This window comes from Phoenix dactylifera, chromosome 1 (genome assembly GCF_051530095.1).
Source record: "Phoenix dactylifera cultivar Ajwa chromosome 1, Ajwa_hap1_PhDact_Kaust_v1.1, whole genome shotgun sequence".
Taxonomy (NCBI): domain Eukaryota; kingdom Viridiplantae; phylum Streptophyta; class Magnoliopsida; order Arecales; family Arecaceae; genus Phoenix; species Phoenix dactylifera.
The window spans coordinates 65187807-65201700 of NC_143190.1; the positions used below are offsets into that span (position 1 = coordinate 65187807).

The window sequence follows — 13894 nt, forward strand, 5'->3', positions numbered from 1 at the left end:
TAGTTTTGGCTGCGTTAATGTGGATTGAGGGAATTTTGAATTATCGCGCGTTTCAAGGCGCCTTTAATGGGCGGCGTCTCTTTTTCCGAAAACGTTTCATCAGAGTACCCTTTCGTTTTTCGAAGCGTCCTCGCGTCGTGAGCTCATGATGAGACCACACGATCCGACGGGATGCTTCTATATTCGAAGCGTCGGTCTGAACTGAACGCCGCGCATTAATTCTCAGGGTTGACGCGTGTCATGATCTGAGCGGGGAGCAGCGCTCCACTTCGCAGATCTGGGCCGTCAGAGGGGTTTATATATAAATCCTTTCTTGGCCATCTCCGATTTTCCTCCTATTGTCTTCATCATCTTCCCATCTCCTTCTCAGTCCGAAGCAGCCGATCCTCCATTATCTCCGACGAACCCCCACAGGTGTCCTTTTCATCCGCCCGGAACCCCTCCGAGCGGGGGCTGACCGAGCAGATCCCCTCCGAGCAGGGGCTGACCGAGCATATCCCCTCCGAGCAGGGGCTGATCGAGCAGATCCCCTCCAAGCGGGGGCCGACCGAGCAACCCCCTCCGACCTGCGGGCGGTCGAGCAGACCCCCCTTCGATCCGGAAGCACCCGAATAGCTCTACCAACCCAGACGTCCGACCTGCGCGCTGAGGCCACATCCTCCCGCAGCACGACCGAAAGACTACGTCTTGCCTTCGTCAACAATTAATGTGTATGAGTCCTGCGGACATCCGGTTCACTCAACAATCAAAGCGCATGGCACCTGCAGGCCCTCAGCCTACTCAACAATTAAAGCGTATGGCTTCCGTTGCCTACGGACATCGAGCCTCTCATGGCAAACCCACTTGGCTACGAATGATGGCATGACTCCACGACGACTTAAGAGCTCTGGCCTAATCTCCTACAGTAATAGCATTGATTCACACGATTGAGCATTAATGCCCACTGCATGCCCAACTGTACGACAGACTATTTGCCCTGTCACATCGCAGGTAACCCGGCACCCTCTATAAAAGGGAAACTCCTCCATTTTAAGGGGGGATTGAAATCCTGTTTTCTGGCTTCCATCTCCGTTTATACACTCCCCCTCTAACTTAAGCATCGGAGGGCCGGAGCCGAAAACCCCGGCCACCGGCTTCTTGCAGGTCAGCCGGAGGACGTCGCGCACCGCTGTACCGCCGCACCCCGATTCTCACCGGAGCTCCTCCTTCCTGGCCCATCGATCGCCCCCGGGTCCAAATTCCAGCAACAAATAGAAAGCTGGACGGGAAAGAACTTGATGGCACAATACCTAATGACGGTTGCTTGCGCTTTGGACGGTTGACTTTGGTTAGGAGGGGATAATATAACTGTTTGTTTGTTTTTTTTTCACGAGAAGACAAGGTCTCACGCTAACTTTTTTAAGAAAAAATAAAAAAAGGGTTCCATCCATAAGGAATGGAACGATTACTCCATCGAGAGCACGTCACTAGTGCACGTGCTGCAAGCTAACACCATAGTGCTCGAGGGCAACTCGGCTACTGTCATTGGCTGGATCCAGCAGAGCGTGAGAGGGGTGGATGATTACTATCTGCTCCTTAGGGATATTCGGGCGGTGGTGAAGAGTGGAATGGCCTTGCAAGCTAAGCATGTGTATCGCAAGGCCAACGAGGCAGCAGATTAGGTAGCATTCTATATGGCTTACCATTCTAAAGAGACCCTATGGCTGGAGAAGAGGGAACTATCCGATGCACTTCGAAACTTATTATTTTTTGATTTTTTTGGATGTATTCGTATCCGTTATATATGATACATCTGTTTCAGCAAAAAGAAAAAAGAAGTACCAGGCCACATGTCCGATTGGCGGTGGCGAGAGCCGGGGAGAGAATGTTATAATTTGTGGCCTCCTAAAATGCTAATCCAAAGGCAGCAGCTCCTAGGGAGAAAAAAAACAACACTCTTTGGATAGCAAAAATGAAGTTGCCCAATGCACTCCAAAATCTATTATTTTTTTATTTTATATTCGTACCCATACCATATAATATATCAGTTAAAAAAAAAAAAAACAGCAGCGTGTCCACCAGGACAATCTCGTACACTGTCGTTCATTGGTTCACGATGGCATGCACGGATGGAGAGTCCTGTTTGAGACCGAGCACTCGCATAACAGTTCTTCCCGAGTACAACTGATGCTAGTCTTGCATTCAGTGATGAGTTCCTCCGATTTACATCGACCAAAACGAAGCATCATGCCCTTCATACTCGAAAGCATAGAGCCAGCATGTCAGCGGCTTCAAATAATAAACCCCCCCACAACAACGTTCATCCGCTGCACCCGAACATTCCAGGCTATCCTTAGCGCCTAATATGATCAGTCTCACAGATAAAACCCATAATAAATCATCATAAAACTTGGACCAGCATAATGAGGCATGGAATTCTAATCAAATGTTTTCAAATGATTAGCTCCCAAAATCTTCCTGTTCTTGTTTGAGTATGTCACCGCATCGCCATCTATACAAAGCTAATGAAAGCTTCTCCTGTCCTGAATCATTTCAGGATAAAATTAAAAAGTTCAAAGAAATTAAAAAATATATTTATGGCCTCTCGACGGAAAAGAGATGATGAACATATATCAACAGTCTAGCCTGGTGCGCTTATAAAGACAACTTCTGACGGGGAGAAATGGCAAAACTAAAAAGCCAGAAAATTTAAACCTAAGAGAGAAAGAAACAAGAGCTTCTGCCACATCCAGCAATAATATATTTCCTATGCACTTCAACCAAAAAGATTGTGGGGCCCCGGATCCTCATCCGTGAGCATTACTGAACTGTGATGATGAACCATATACCACCGACCATTATGAAACTCATAGATATTGGTCATATGGAACGGTCCTGAGTCCATATCAACATAAGCCTTCATGGTGACCCACGCCATGTCGCTGAGCACACGAGCTCGTACATCCCTAATCTGAAAGGCAACACCTTGACCACCTCCTTGATCCCAGTTGAGTGCCATGGACCAACTGTCGATCACCGCAGCATACCTATAAAATGAAACCAACAATGAAGGGCAGCCGGTTAGAAGAGGAAACATTTTTTACATAGTCATGTAATGCGGCTCTAATGAAACGAATAGATGTACTCTGCAAGGGAGAGCACAAGTGAAACCACTGTCCAATGCTGTAACATGTAATGATTTCTATTCCACTAGCTATGTTGATAGACAATTTACAAAATGCCTTGAAGCATGAAGCTGAATGCACAAGTAACCATTGCATGACCAATCATCTGGTGCTCACCATAAACCCCAGCACTGCATAAGCAGCAGCAGAAGGATGAATGCCTTGCAATTGGAATCCGAAATCCGACATTCTAAAGTTATCCATGGAATTGCAGTATCTTGACATAAGATTGGTCTAGACCACACTAATTTGGAGTGACCAAAAAAAAATGTTCCAGGTCAGAGCATTGTACACATTATGTCGCTTTAACATGTATAGTATTATTTGATACATATGTTGTTTTACAGTCTAACCTGACATATATCAATGAAGTATATATGATAGTTTAAGATAGAAAGCACTCAAGGCTGATTGATTCATAATAATCAAGAGAAACGTAAGCACTCAAGGCTGATTGATTCATAATAATCAAGAGAAACGTTTTATGTGAAGGAAAACGAAAGGGAGTCATTCACTACTCTGAGTTATAATTTTAGTACTAACATATAGGTTTGCAAATTAGCAGCACAGAGAAATGAAAAGATAAAATATAAAACAGTTTGCCTAAACCTGATGATCTCTAAAATCAAAACATCCACATGTTTTGATAAATTTCTTAAGAAACAATGGAAAATTCAGAAGAGAAGGATAATCCAATCTAAAAAGTTTCTGCATTCAGAGCACGGTTGCTACTATTTATAGCAGCTTCAAAACAAAAAAGGTCTTAGATCACGAGCAAACCATTTGGCCTTTAATCAAAACCCTTATATACTCCATGTCACGATTTTTCTCAACCAATCTTCTGCATTTACCAATAAGGTCACATAGCATATCACTTGAAAGTTTAGTTATCATTTGACTGTTGCCTGCTTCCCCGTGAATGAACTTTTGCTCTCCCAGAAGCACTTTATAATAATAACTCAAACGAGCCAGCTGAACAAGCCCATCTTATTTGTAATTGAAACTCAATGATGTTTCTCTCTGCCTTCCACATTTAATTGTAGCTCAAACTTGGAGCACCCTGATTTTTGAGCCAACAGCCACCCCATCTTTAGATAACCTCCTAGACATTGAATCCTCCACCCACATGCCAACCAGAGAAGTTCTAGACTCATGCATTTTAGCAAGATTCAGGTTCAACAAGGAGACAAAAGGTAGTATAGCCTATCTATGAGCATCATCCAAACATTGCACAACAGTCAGGATCTGCACAAACAACTAAAAGAACAAAGCTGGAATTCTAAGTCTGCATAGCCATCTTGTTCATCATTATAGAACAAACAGCAACTAAAAGAAAATATTCCAATTAATTGTTCCATGCCTATTTGAGAGCAAATGGCAACTAGCGCCAAAACCCATTTTTCTTGCAACCTCATTTACCATATCATAGAACTTCTCCAGGCCAATCTTTGTTTGTACACCTAATCCCCTTGTTTTTACCACAAACACATGTTATCGAGTGCAAGAAAGGGACTCTCCAGTACGTCTTCCTGCCACATACATTTGCTATTCTGTAAAGATGAGAATCTGGATCACCCTAGTAACACAATGCACTTCTAGCTTTCCTCAGAATTTATTTACCCAGTCAATAATTCTCTTCAGCTAAAACCATTTATCCCTTCTGCACTTTCTCATATAATAAAGGAAGCAAAACTACTGATTCACCGTCATCTTTTGAATGTGAGGGTAAAGAAAAGGTGGAAACTGATCTAGCTCAAACAACAATTCATGCATCAAAGATTATTTTGTTAAGCTTTTCATCATCAATACTCCTGCCAGACATGAGAATCTCACAACCAAATGACTGATGAAATACGACATATGTACTAGTACACAGTTTATCACAATTAAACAAATTCGGACCTTATTTATCAACTAATGAGGGATGGCATATGGAAAAAAAAAATCAGAAGAACGCTGAGCAAGCTATCTACATTCATTTAGCGATTTTCAGATGTAAATTAATCATGAGGTTATAAGAAACTCAAATGGAAAAAAAAAATCAGAAGAATGCTGAGCAAGCTATCCACATTCATTTAGCAATTTTCAGATGTAAATTAATCATGAGGTTATAAGAAACTCAAAAAGGAACTAAATTGCTACATTAGGAATTAACTTATGTCCAAATCCAATATATTTGTTTATCCAGCAAGAAATATAGATATTCAGCTTATTTCACTGAATTCTTTACTGGGGATAGATTCAGAATAAAAGAGCATCTTTTGATCAAGAATTGCATTTAATACAAAATGCAGAATCACTAATATCATTTATGACACTTCCCCTTTTTCTTTCCTCAACCAATAACGAAAGAAATCCAAGAAAAGGTCTACCGAGCCAACCCAAATAGATAAGGTTTGTTCTTTATATAAATTTCCACCATGCCATGGTGATCAAAGTATAAATTATGCGTTAAAGAGATGAATGTCAAATATGCCATCTTCATCCCAAGCACATGATTGGTGTTGCTTCTGCTTTTTAAAAAGTTCCCACAAAAAGAGAAGCCAAATGCTAGGTTTTCTAGCTTCTCCTGAAAGCACTTTTTAAATTTTCTTGTAGATGCACTTTTCAGATGTTGTTACAACAAACTCACTTTTCTAGGAAGCACTTTTCTTGCTTTAAAAGTCGGAGGCACTTTTTTTTAAGGCTACATCAAACACAGCCTCGGGCTTGGCCTTACCCAGGCCCTTGCAATATATTCAATTTTTCAAAGTATGCTAACAAAGATCATATCAGAATGCAATATTGCAATAAAGAACAGTTGCATCATTTTCTAATTTCACCATAAAAGTTGTTGCATAACAATCTTTGTATGTTAAAAAAAACAAAAACAAAAAAAAAAGATTCAGGTCATACCCTATAAATAGCTCTCCAGAGCCATGTATGCATTTCACATAGTCCGCATTAAGCCAAAAGCGACTCATTGCAGGCAGAGATCTTTCTCTAATGATGTTAAAGAACTCCACATTGACACTAACAATGGCTCTGGTAGCAGCATAATAAGACTTCCATCCATGAACTGGTGTGATACTGTCCTGCTCCACTGTGAAATCCTACAAGATAAACATTAGCCATTTAGATTATTTGTTTTTCTGGAAACTTGAAACTTTGAAATGCCAAAGAAGTATATGATGCATTTCAGTGTTGAATTAAACAAGTTTAACAGGACATAGTGAACTTGAAACCATATAAACAAACACAGAGCAAGAGTTAAGAATCATTTCATACTAAGTCAGGTTATAAGAGGGAAAGTAATAAATTTACATACTTCTTCAGATTAAGAAGGCAGAGTATCAGAACATCCATAGGAAAATTCAAGATCCAACATAAGGATTCACAAGTTCAAAAATTCGTATCATTTAATATATACACCAAGAACTCCTTGATTGGACTTGCTAGGAGTCAATATTCGGTTTCTTCTTCTTTAGGATGCATCCTTCCATTAAAATGTATTTCAAGATCCATTCAATTAAAATCCAATTTGCACCTTATTCCTGCAAATCCAAGTCATGTAAGGGTAAAAATCCTTCATTACAACTGTTCCACTTCAAAGAACTAACAATTCAAGTGCAGAATCTTTGCTCAATGGTTTGAATAAATACATTACTCTGATTTACTACCAAACTTTTTCTTCTTGCCATATCCAACACTGAGAATCCATTGTCATATTGGAAAACTCATGGTTGAAGTGACATAGCATATCGTATTGAAAACATTGACAGAATTACCGCTGCTTACTCTTCTAGAAATTGCTGGAAACCATAGCGTATATTTACCCAAATAACCAAAACTATAGAATGAGGGCCATGTGCCTATGAATCATCAATCATTATTGTGTAAAAAAAAAAGATAACTGAATCATGAAAAATGATAATTATAATAATAAGAATTGATGCCTTTTATCTCACTAAACATTTGATATACCAATTCCATTGCTATGAAATAGTACCATTGCAACCAATCACTCCATCCACTCTTTCATGCGACAATGTCAGGATTATAGGCCAAACACAGCAATTTTGTCTTGTCCTGTTAATTAGGGGTTGCAACGGTCTGCTTGGGTCAGGTTGAGGCATAGGTATTAGGAAAGACCTGTCAACCAAAATCCAACCCATTTATTAAATAGGTCAGAAATCAAAACTGAACCCCACCTGTTTCTTAAACAGGTTACCCAACCAGACATGTTTATTCCATTTAATAAACAACTGGAGTCAGGTAAGGTATGTTATAGAATTGTTAACTATCTAAATTTGACATGTGTACTAATCCATAGGTAGAAGTATTTAACACAGCCCACTGAGTAAATGAGTCTTAAATAGGTTGCATCATAATAGTGTCAACCCAACTTAATTATTAAACTAATGTCAACCCAACTCAATTGTTAAACAACTCAAATTGGGTTGGATATGTCATGATTCAAAACTGAGCCCCACCCATTCAATAAGTAGGTTACTCGGGCCAATCGTATACGATACAAACCCATTTGGAAATCCAGACCCACTTATCTCGCGGCAGTTGCATGTTGGCTTGGCAGGTCAAGTCATGGATTGACACCCTTTCTCTTAATGCCAGTGGTCCATCTACTTGAACTATCTATAAACTCAACCTTCAACTGGGTCTACAAGTTTCCCCCTCTCATTGATAGCAACAGCATTATAATAACAATATATCTATGTGTCTAACTATGCATACACATATATAGAATAAGTGTGCGTCCTTCTAAGTGAAAATACACAACAATCAAAATGGTGCATTAAACCGGGACAAACAAATAGTAGTGCCACTAAAACAAAAACAGAAATAGCTAAAACATGCCTATCTAAGCAATTTTTCAGTATATATAATGGTGATTTTGGTAATGATAGCAGCACTAGCCATCAATAACAATATTATTCATATGAGAGATAATACTTACTGAAAAAAAAGTGCAATAACAATACTTAACAACACAAATGAAGTAAATAAAAATATTGATAGCCAAGCATGTTGATGAACATTGGGTGGGCATGATCAGGTAGGGTAATTTGAGGCTCAACCCTCCATAACTAGAAACTAACCCAAGTTCAAGACAGCCTATGCCTAGTTACACAACTTCAACCCCAGACCTAGGCCACTGTTTTGCAACCAAGCTCAGGCTCCTCCAAATTCGTGCTATCATCAGGTTGGGCAAGTAATCAATGAGGCCAACCTAAGCGTTCAACAATTTAGCTCCAATGGCATAACTAATGAGGAAAAGGAGGGAATACCCACCAGAGCGAATTATCCAGGTCCAAATGTTTGGGCAAATAATTCCCAAGTTTCCAACCTGAAGATTCTCCATTTGGAGAAGGGATGTGACATCTGGCATAAATAATAGTAGAGCGATCAGTTTTGTGGACTTTATCTCATGTTAATGAGATTACATCATGTGACACAAATGATGTCAAGATACAATCTGCTAGTCCATCTAAAGCCCATTAATCAGCTTGCTATCCAAAATTGAAGCATTCATTTCATATTATAATGGATAATAAACATGGAAGGGTGATGTTCAAAATTAAAATATGTATATCAATCATAACAAGAGCTAAGAATAATTTCTGATTATGGATTTAGTATAAAAAAAGCAAATACAAAAGCATGTTTGATTCTGTTCTTTGCCGCTTGCAATTAGGACTTCCTCTTTCAAAAATTTGCAAACATACATGTTGCTTTAGAGGGAGTTATTCCTTAAGGCTTGATTTTTCAGCAAGATTAAAGTATTGTATATCATGCCCATGCCAGTCACAAGGTAGCATGATACACAATGGGCCATACTAGTCATATGCTCACTCACATGCTGGGGCTTAAACAAGATCGGTCCATGCTAGACTAGCATGCACTGTCACGAATAGGTTCACAAGATACCAGAGTACATAAACCTATACAATGCGAGCATCTTGCAATCACAATCTAGCACTACACACACACATTGTACAGGAAAATACTTTATGCAATGGCCAAGGTTGTCCAATTGCCTAGACAAGGCAATGCAATGGACCTCTTGTATAGCCTAGGCGAGCAAGTAGGCGCTTAGGTGGTTGCCTAGGGATGAAAGTCCTCCAAGCTTTTATTATGCAAATCTTTAGACATATGCATAAATAAGCATATACATATATCATATATATTCTTTTTTCACCACATATAACATCATGAAGCTTGGTTTTCGTACTTAAAAAATCCAAAGACTAAAATCCACTAGAAAAAGGAGAGCAGCAGCATCATTGTTGCCACTATAGCAGCTAGTAGGCTGTAAAACACAACCCAAGTAGTCAGCACTTAGCAAGAAATAGAAGGAAGAGGAGGAGGATGGCAGAATAAGCAACCAAAAGGCTGCCGGGCCATAGCCGACAACCAACCATCAAGGAGGAGGAGGCGGCGGCAAGCAAAACAAAAGAGAAAAATTAAAAGAAAAGGCTGAAGAATGGCCAGATGAAGAAGAGGTAGGCGTAGAATAGAAAGAAGAATAAAAATCATAGAAGGAGAAGGTGAATTGGTGTGGAGACAGGGAATACATAAATTTGGCACTAGAGTTGGCAGCTCTGCAGCCACCACCACTTGTAGCTGCTGGTTGACCTGCCAATAGCCATTGATCAGCCCAATAGCTACTACTAGGTTGGTCGTAGCTTTCACTGCCCTCCCACATGTCTCATATAAGGCTTGAAAAGGGAAAAAAAAATATGAAAAGAAACCTTTCAAGAAGTTGGGTTTAAGCAAGCTCAGCCTAGACAACTCAGCCTAGTTAAGCACCTAGGTGGCCGCTTTTACCGTGTTTGGTTGGGGTCATGAGAGGGAGGATGGATAGGATTGGAAGGATGGATGTCCCCCATCCACCATTTGGTTCAAAAAGCCTTAGGAAGGATGGATGAAAAGGAGGGATTGTCCAGCCATCCTAGCCCATCAATTTGCACCCTCTCAAATTGGAAGGATGCAAGGAAGAATTGATGGAGCATATGGAGGTGGATTTCTATGTTGACAAAATTACCCCTCATTATTTTTTTTGACAAAATCCTAACACTTCTTCACTCTTTTTAATCAAAGGGCAGTTTAGTAAAAATGTCATACAAATATCATCTATCCTCCCTTTCATTCATTCTATACTAAATAAAGGAGGAAACTATTCCCATTCATCCTTCCATATTTCACCAAACACAGGTGGATGGATGGAAGATCCATCCATCCTCTCCCACATCCATCCTTCCTCCAATCAATTTTTCGTACCAAACAGAAGATTTATAACACTAGTAGTGGCCTTTAAAGAAAGAAATTAGTAGGGTTTCAAAGGAAGATGAAAAGTTAAATATTGATAGAAGATATGTGGTCAGTGTCAAGTAGCGAAAGGGCATCTGCAGGATATAAGAAAATAGAGACCGACTAAAGATGATGATACAGAAGGAATGATGAAGTCGGATTAACCAGCCTAATATTCTCTCAAGAATCAAAGAGGAGATACAATTCTAGTTTCAATCACAATTTACATTCCAAATAAACTCAACAACTAGTCTTTCTAGACCCCAAAACCAAGGAATAATCACAGCTTTTATAGACCCAGAATTGCCACTTGTTGGATCATTAACTAGTTGATTAGCTTTCATAACTAGATGGCTGATGGCCTAAGCCCGATACTGAAATCAAAAAAATGATATACTTAACTCAAGCTCATCACATCTCAAAGATGATAATGGGCTAGTCTGATAAATACTACAATTGAACTGAGTAGGTCATGTGCTATGCCTGTTTGATGTCTGTCCTTGATAGGATATAGTATAACAAGAGATTTAGGATCATTAGCATCAGCTTGTATTGCCAACCATTACTAACTAATAACAACTAGGTGTTTATTATTCATGTCTCGAAGATGGATGTAGACATGTAGTTCCCTATATCAAATCATGCCTTTTTTTTTAATCTCATTTTATACTTTATTCGACTCAAGTATAACTGTGGAGTCCTCCCTGATTGTAAAAGCTTAAATTGTATAGTCAATAAGTTTAAATGTTCATTGCTTTCTAGTTTTAACAAGAAGCCTCTCTCTTACTTGGAATTGTATATCCTACGATGTGGCATCATTTTTATATGCTTGTCATAGAGCATCTTTAATTTATGATAATATGGTAATATAGAAAGCAAGCATGCATAGAGAACTGCATTTAGCATGTGCACTGCATGTGAGTGATTCAAGGAAGTATTTGATGGACAACCATGATCTTTTCGATGATGTCAAAAGTATTTGATGGACAACTATTATCCTATTAACAATTAAAATGATACACGAGAAGTGGAATACAAAAATGCATCAAAGGATCCTTTTTCTTCTGTTTTTTCTTTTTTTTTGGGGGGGGGGGAGGTGTATTTAATGTTGTAATCAGTGGGGCTACAATAAGATGCCATGAAACTCATTCATAAGACTTGGTTGTTTATATCATGTATAGTAATCAATAAGGTTTCCCACTTAAGGTTAATAAACAAACCTTTTCTACAATAACTTCCAAAAAATGTCACATTAATCAAAAGTAGAAACAAAACCAGCATTAGCTACGGATTCAAGAGGGAGAAAAAGAAAAGACATTCATCCATATTTACCAATATGGAATAACCAACAATCATTTCCTGCATAAGTGTGGTTTAGGGTACTGCAAAGTGGAAACTTAGTTCCACTTCGGGCCTATCTACCACATGGCAGACTTTGAGATTCAGAAGCAACATCCCATGTTAAGTAGCATAAGGCAAACTCCATTCCCGAATCTCAAAGCGCAGAGCATATGAAAGACAGGTCTGAGCTGCACTCTAACCTGCGCCATACGGCACTCATTCATTTCTAGCGGATTGGTAAAGAGGCTTATTGGTGCCATGGATATAACAAGAAAACACCCTTGAATTCAAACAGCAACTCCTAAACAATACCACAATTACCTACCAAACATCAGCCCATCAAGAAAGATTACTTTGGTATTTCTAAATTCATTCTAATATTTTTGGTACTTTTCCACTGGAAGAGTAGGGTTTCGATTTTCCAATGAGTTTCGTTGTCAGGTCAAGAGAACCTTAAAGATGACAGAACTCCAACTATCCATTCACATGAATATCCTTATAGGTGGCTGGCTATATTGGTCAACACGTATTTGGTAGGACCTCGGCATGACATTGTATCCCTGGTTAGCATGTTATAGAAAACAAATAACATTGCATCGCTAGTCAGTATATTCTAGACAAGAAATAACACTTTCTTGAAGCCATCTCTGTATTATTCCGGACCTTGCCTTATTCTTCCCAACTGAACAATTGAAAGAGGAACCCCTTAAATTCAACAAGGAATCGACAATAGTAGCGATTATGGGCATGTATGATAACACAAACAGTAAAGATGGACATAGAGAGAAAGAGGGGGGTGGGGGGAAGGAAATACCTTGTGATAGAGGGCTTTCCAGGCCCCATCATCATTCGCAGCCCTCCTCATGGAGGAATTGGTCATGGAGAGACGGCAGAGGCTGGTGTAATCCAGGTAGCTGAGCGCGTGAGTGGTGATCTCCGGCACCAGCTGCTCCATCATCGAACCCCCGGCCAGCCGCTCCACTGCCGCGGCCTTCTTTGCGCCGCCCACCGCCATCTCCCCGTTTGCCCGAGCGTTTCCGGAGTCTCCAACGCCACCGCCGCAGGAGGAGCACGCACACCCGCAGGACTTCTTGTTCTTGATCGTCCCGGCCTTCTTGAAGACCCCGCCGGAGACCGATCGGAGGGCCCAGAGAGAGCAAAGACAGCACAAAGCGGTGGCTCCGGCGGCGATCAAGAGGGAGCGGAGGGAGAACGGGTAGGCGCCGTCCATCTAGAGGACATCAAGGGCTCGGACGGCATCAAACCCTAGGGCGGAGGAGAGGACAAGGGTCGCATGAGATAAGAGGGAGAGGAGAGAGAGGGATCTACGGCTTTGATCGCGGTGGTGAGGATTGTTTTGGGAGGATATTTCTTTCTTTTTTGGGACGTTTGATCGGTTTGGGGAGGCGTAGACGCAGTCCCGCAAAGTTCAAGCGCGCTATCGTTTGCTCTCCTTTTTGTTATTTCAGTGTTTTTTTTGGTAGTTCTTCCAATTTTTGTTTAATCCGGGTTTATAGAAAGAGGAGAGAGGAGAGAGGAGAGAGGAGAGAGGAGAGAGGAGAGAGGAGATCACATGAACGCTACAATCTCGGGGATTCGAGGGGACGAGAGGTTATGTTCGGGGGACGGGGCTGCATCTTTTACTCACGCGAAAGAACGCACTGAGAAATTTGGTATGCTTTAAGAGTTGTGCAGATGCTTTAAGAGTTGTGCAGATGCTTTAAGATCAACCACTTCATGTGAAAGATAAAATCCGAACCATATATGGTATGTTATAACCCAACTTTAGCTTGAATAATACTATTCCTTGTCATTTGAGGCACTAAGAAAGGGCTCAACTGTGAATGGATTGTGGTTGGTGTAGTGGAGCTTAATTGAGTTCCTATCTAACCCAATTTAAGGGAGAAAAGGTTGAGAGCAACTTCTAACTAAATAGGAGCTGAAAGTACTTTGGTGAACTACTCTCCAACTCGTATTCACTTATATCAAACCAAAGAGGCCCTTAAATCCTTGTAAAAATTTATACTAGTATTTGGCACATCTATGGCTCATGCTTTGAGAAAGAAATTAAGGGATAATTT

The 13894-nt window shown here is 40.3% G+C and overlaps 1 protein-coding gene across 1 annotated transcript; it reads right to left on the reverse strand.

Moving 5' to 3' along the window:
• Positions 1–1943: 1943 nt before the first annotated feature.
• LOC103712933 (F-box protein SKIP8-like) lies at positions 1944–13455 on the reverse strand. Its single transcript, XM_008799642.5, has 3 exons — positions 12628–13455; positions 6060–6256; positions 1944–3026 (listed from the first exon to the last, which is right to left on the reverse strand). Exons 1-3 carry the CDS (start codon positions 13042–13044, stop codon positions 2756–2758), a joined length of 885 nt encoding a protein of 294 aa, XP_008797864.2. The 5' UTR covers positions 13045–13455; the 3' UTR covers positions 1944–2755.
• Between the last annotated feature and the right edge of the window lie 439 nt (positions 13456–13894).

Excerpts from the sequence above, each read along its gene's own strand:
- LOC103712933 (XM_008799642.5), bottom strand. The coding sequence starts at position 13,044 with ATGGACGGCGCCTACCCGTTCTCCCTCCGCTCCCTCTTGATCGCCGCC. Across the intron at positions 6,257-12,627 it reads GGAAAGCCCTCTATCACAAG|GATTTCACAGTGGAGCAGGA; the intron begins GTATTTCCTTCC and ends TTTATCTTGTAG. Across the intron at positions 3,027-6,059 it reads TCTGGAGAGCTATTTATAGG|GTATGCTGCGGTGATCGACA; the intron begins GTATGACCTGAA and ends TTCATTTTATAG.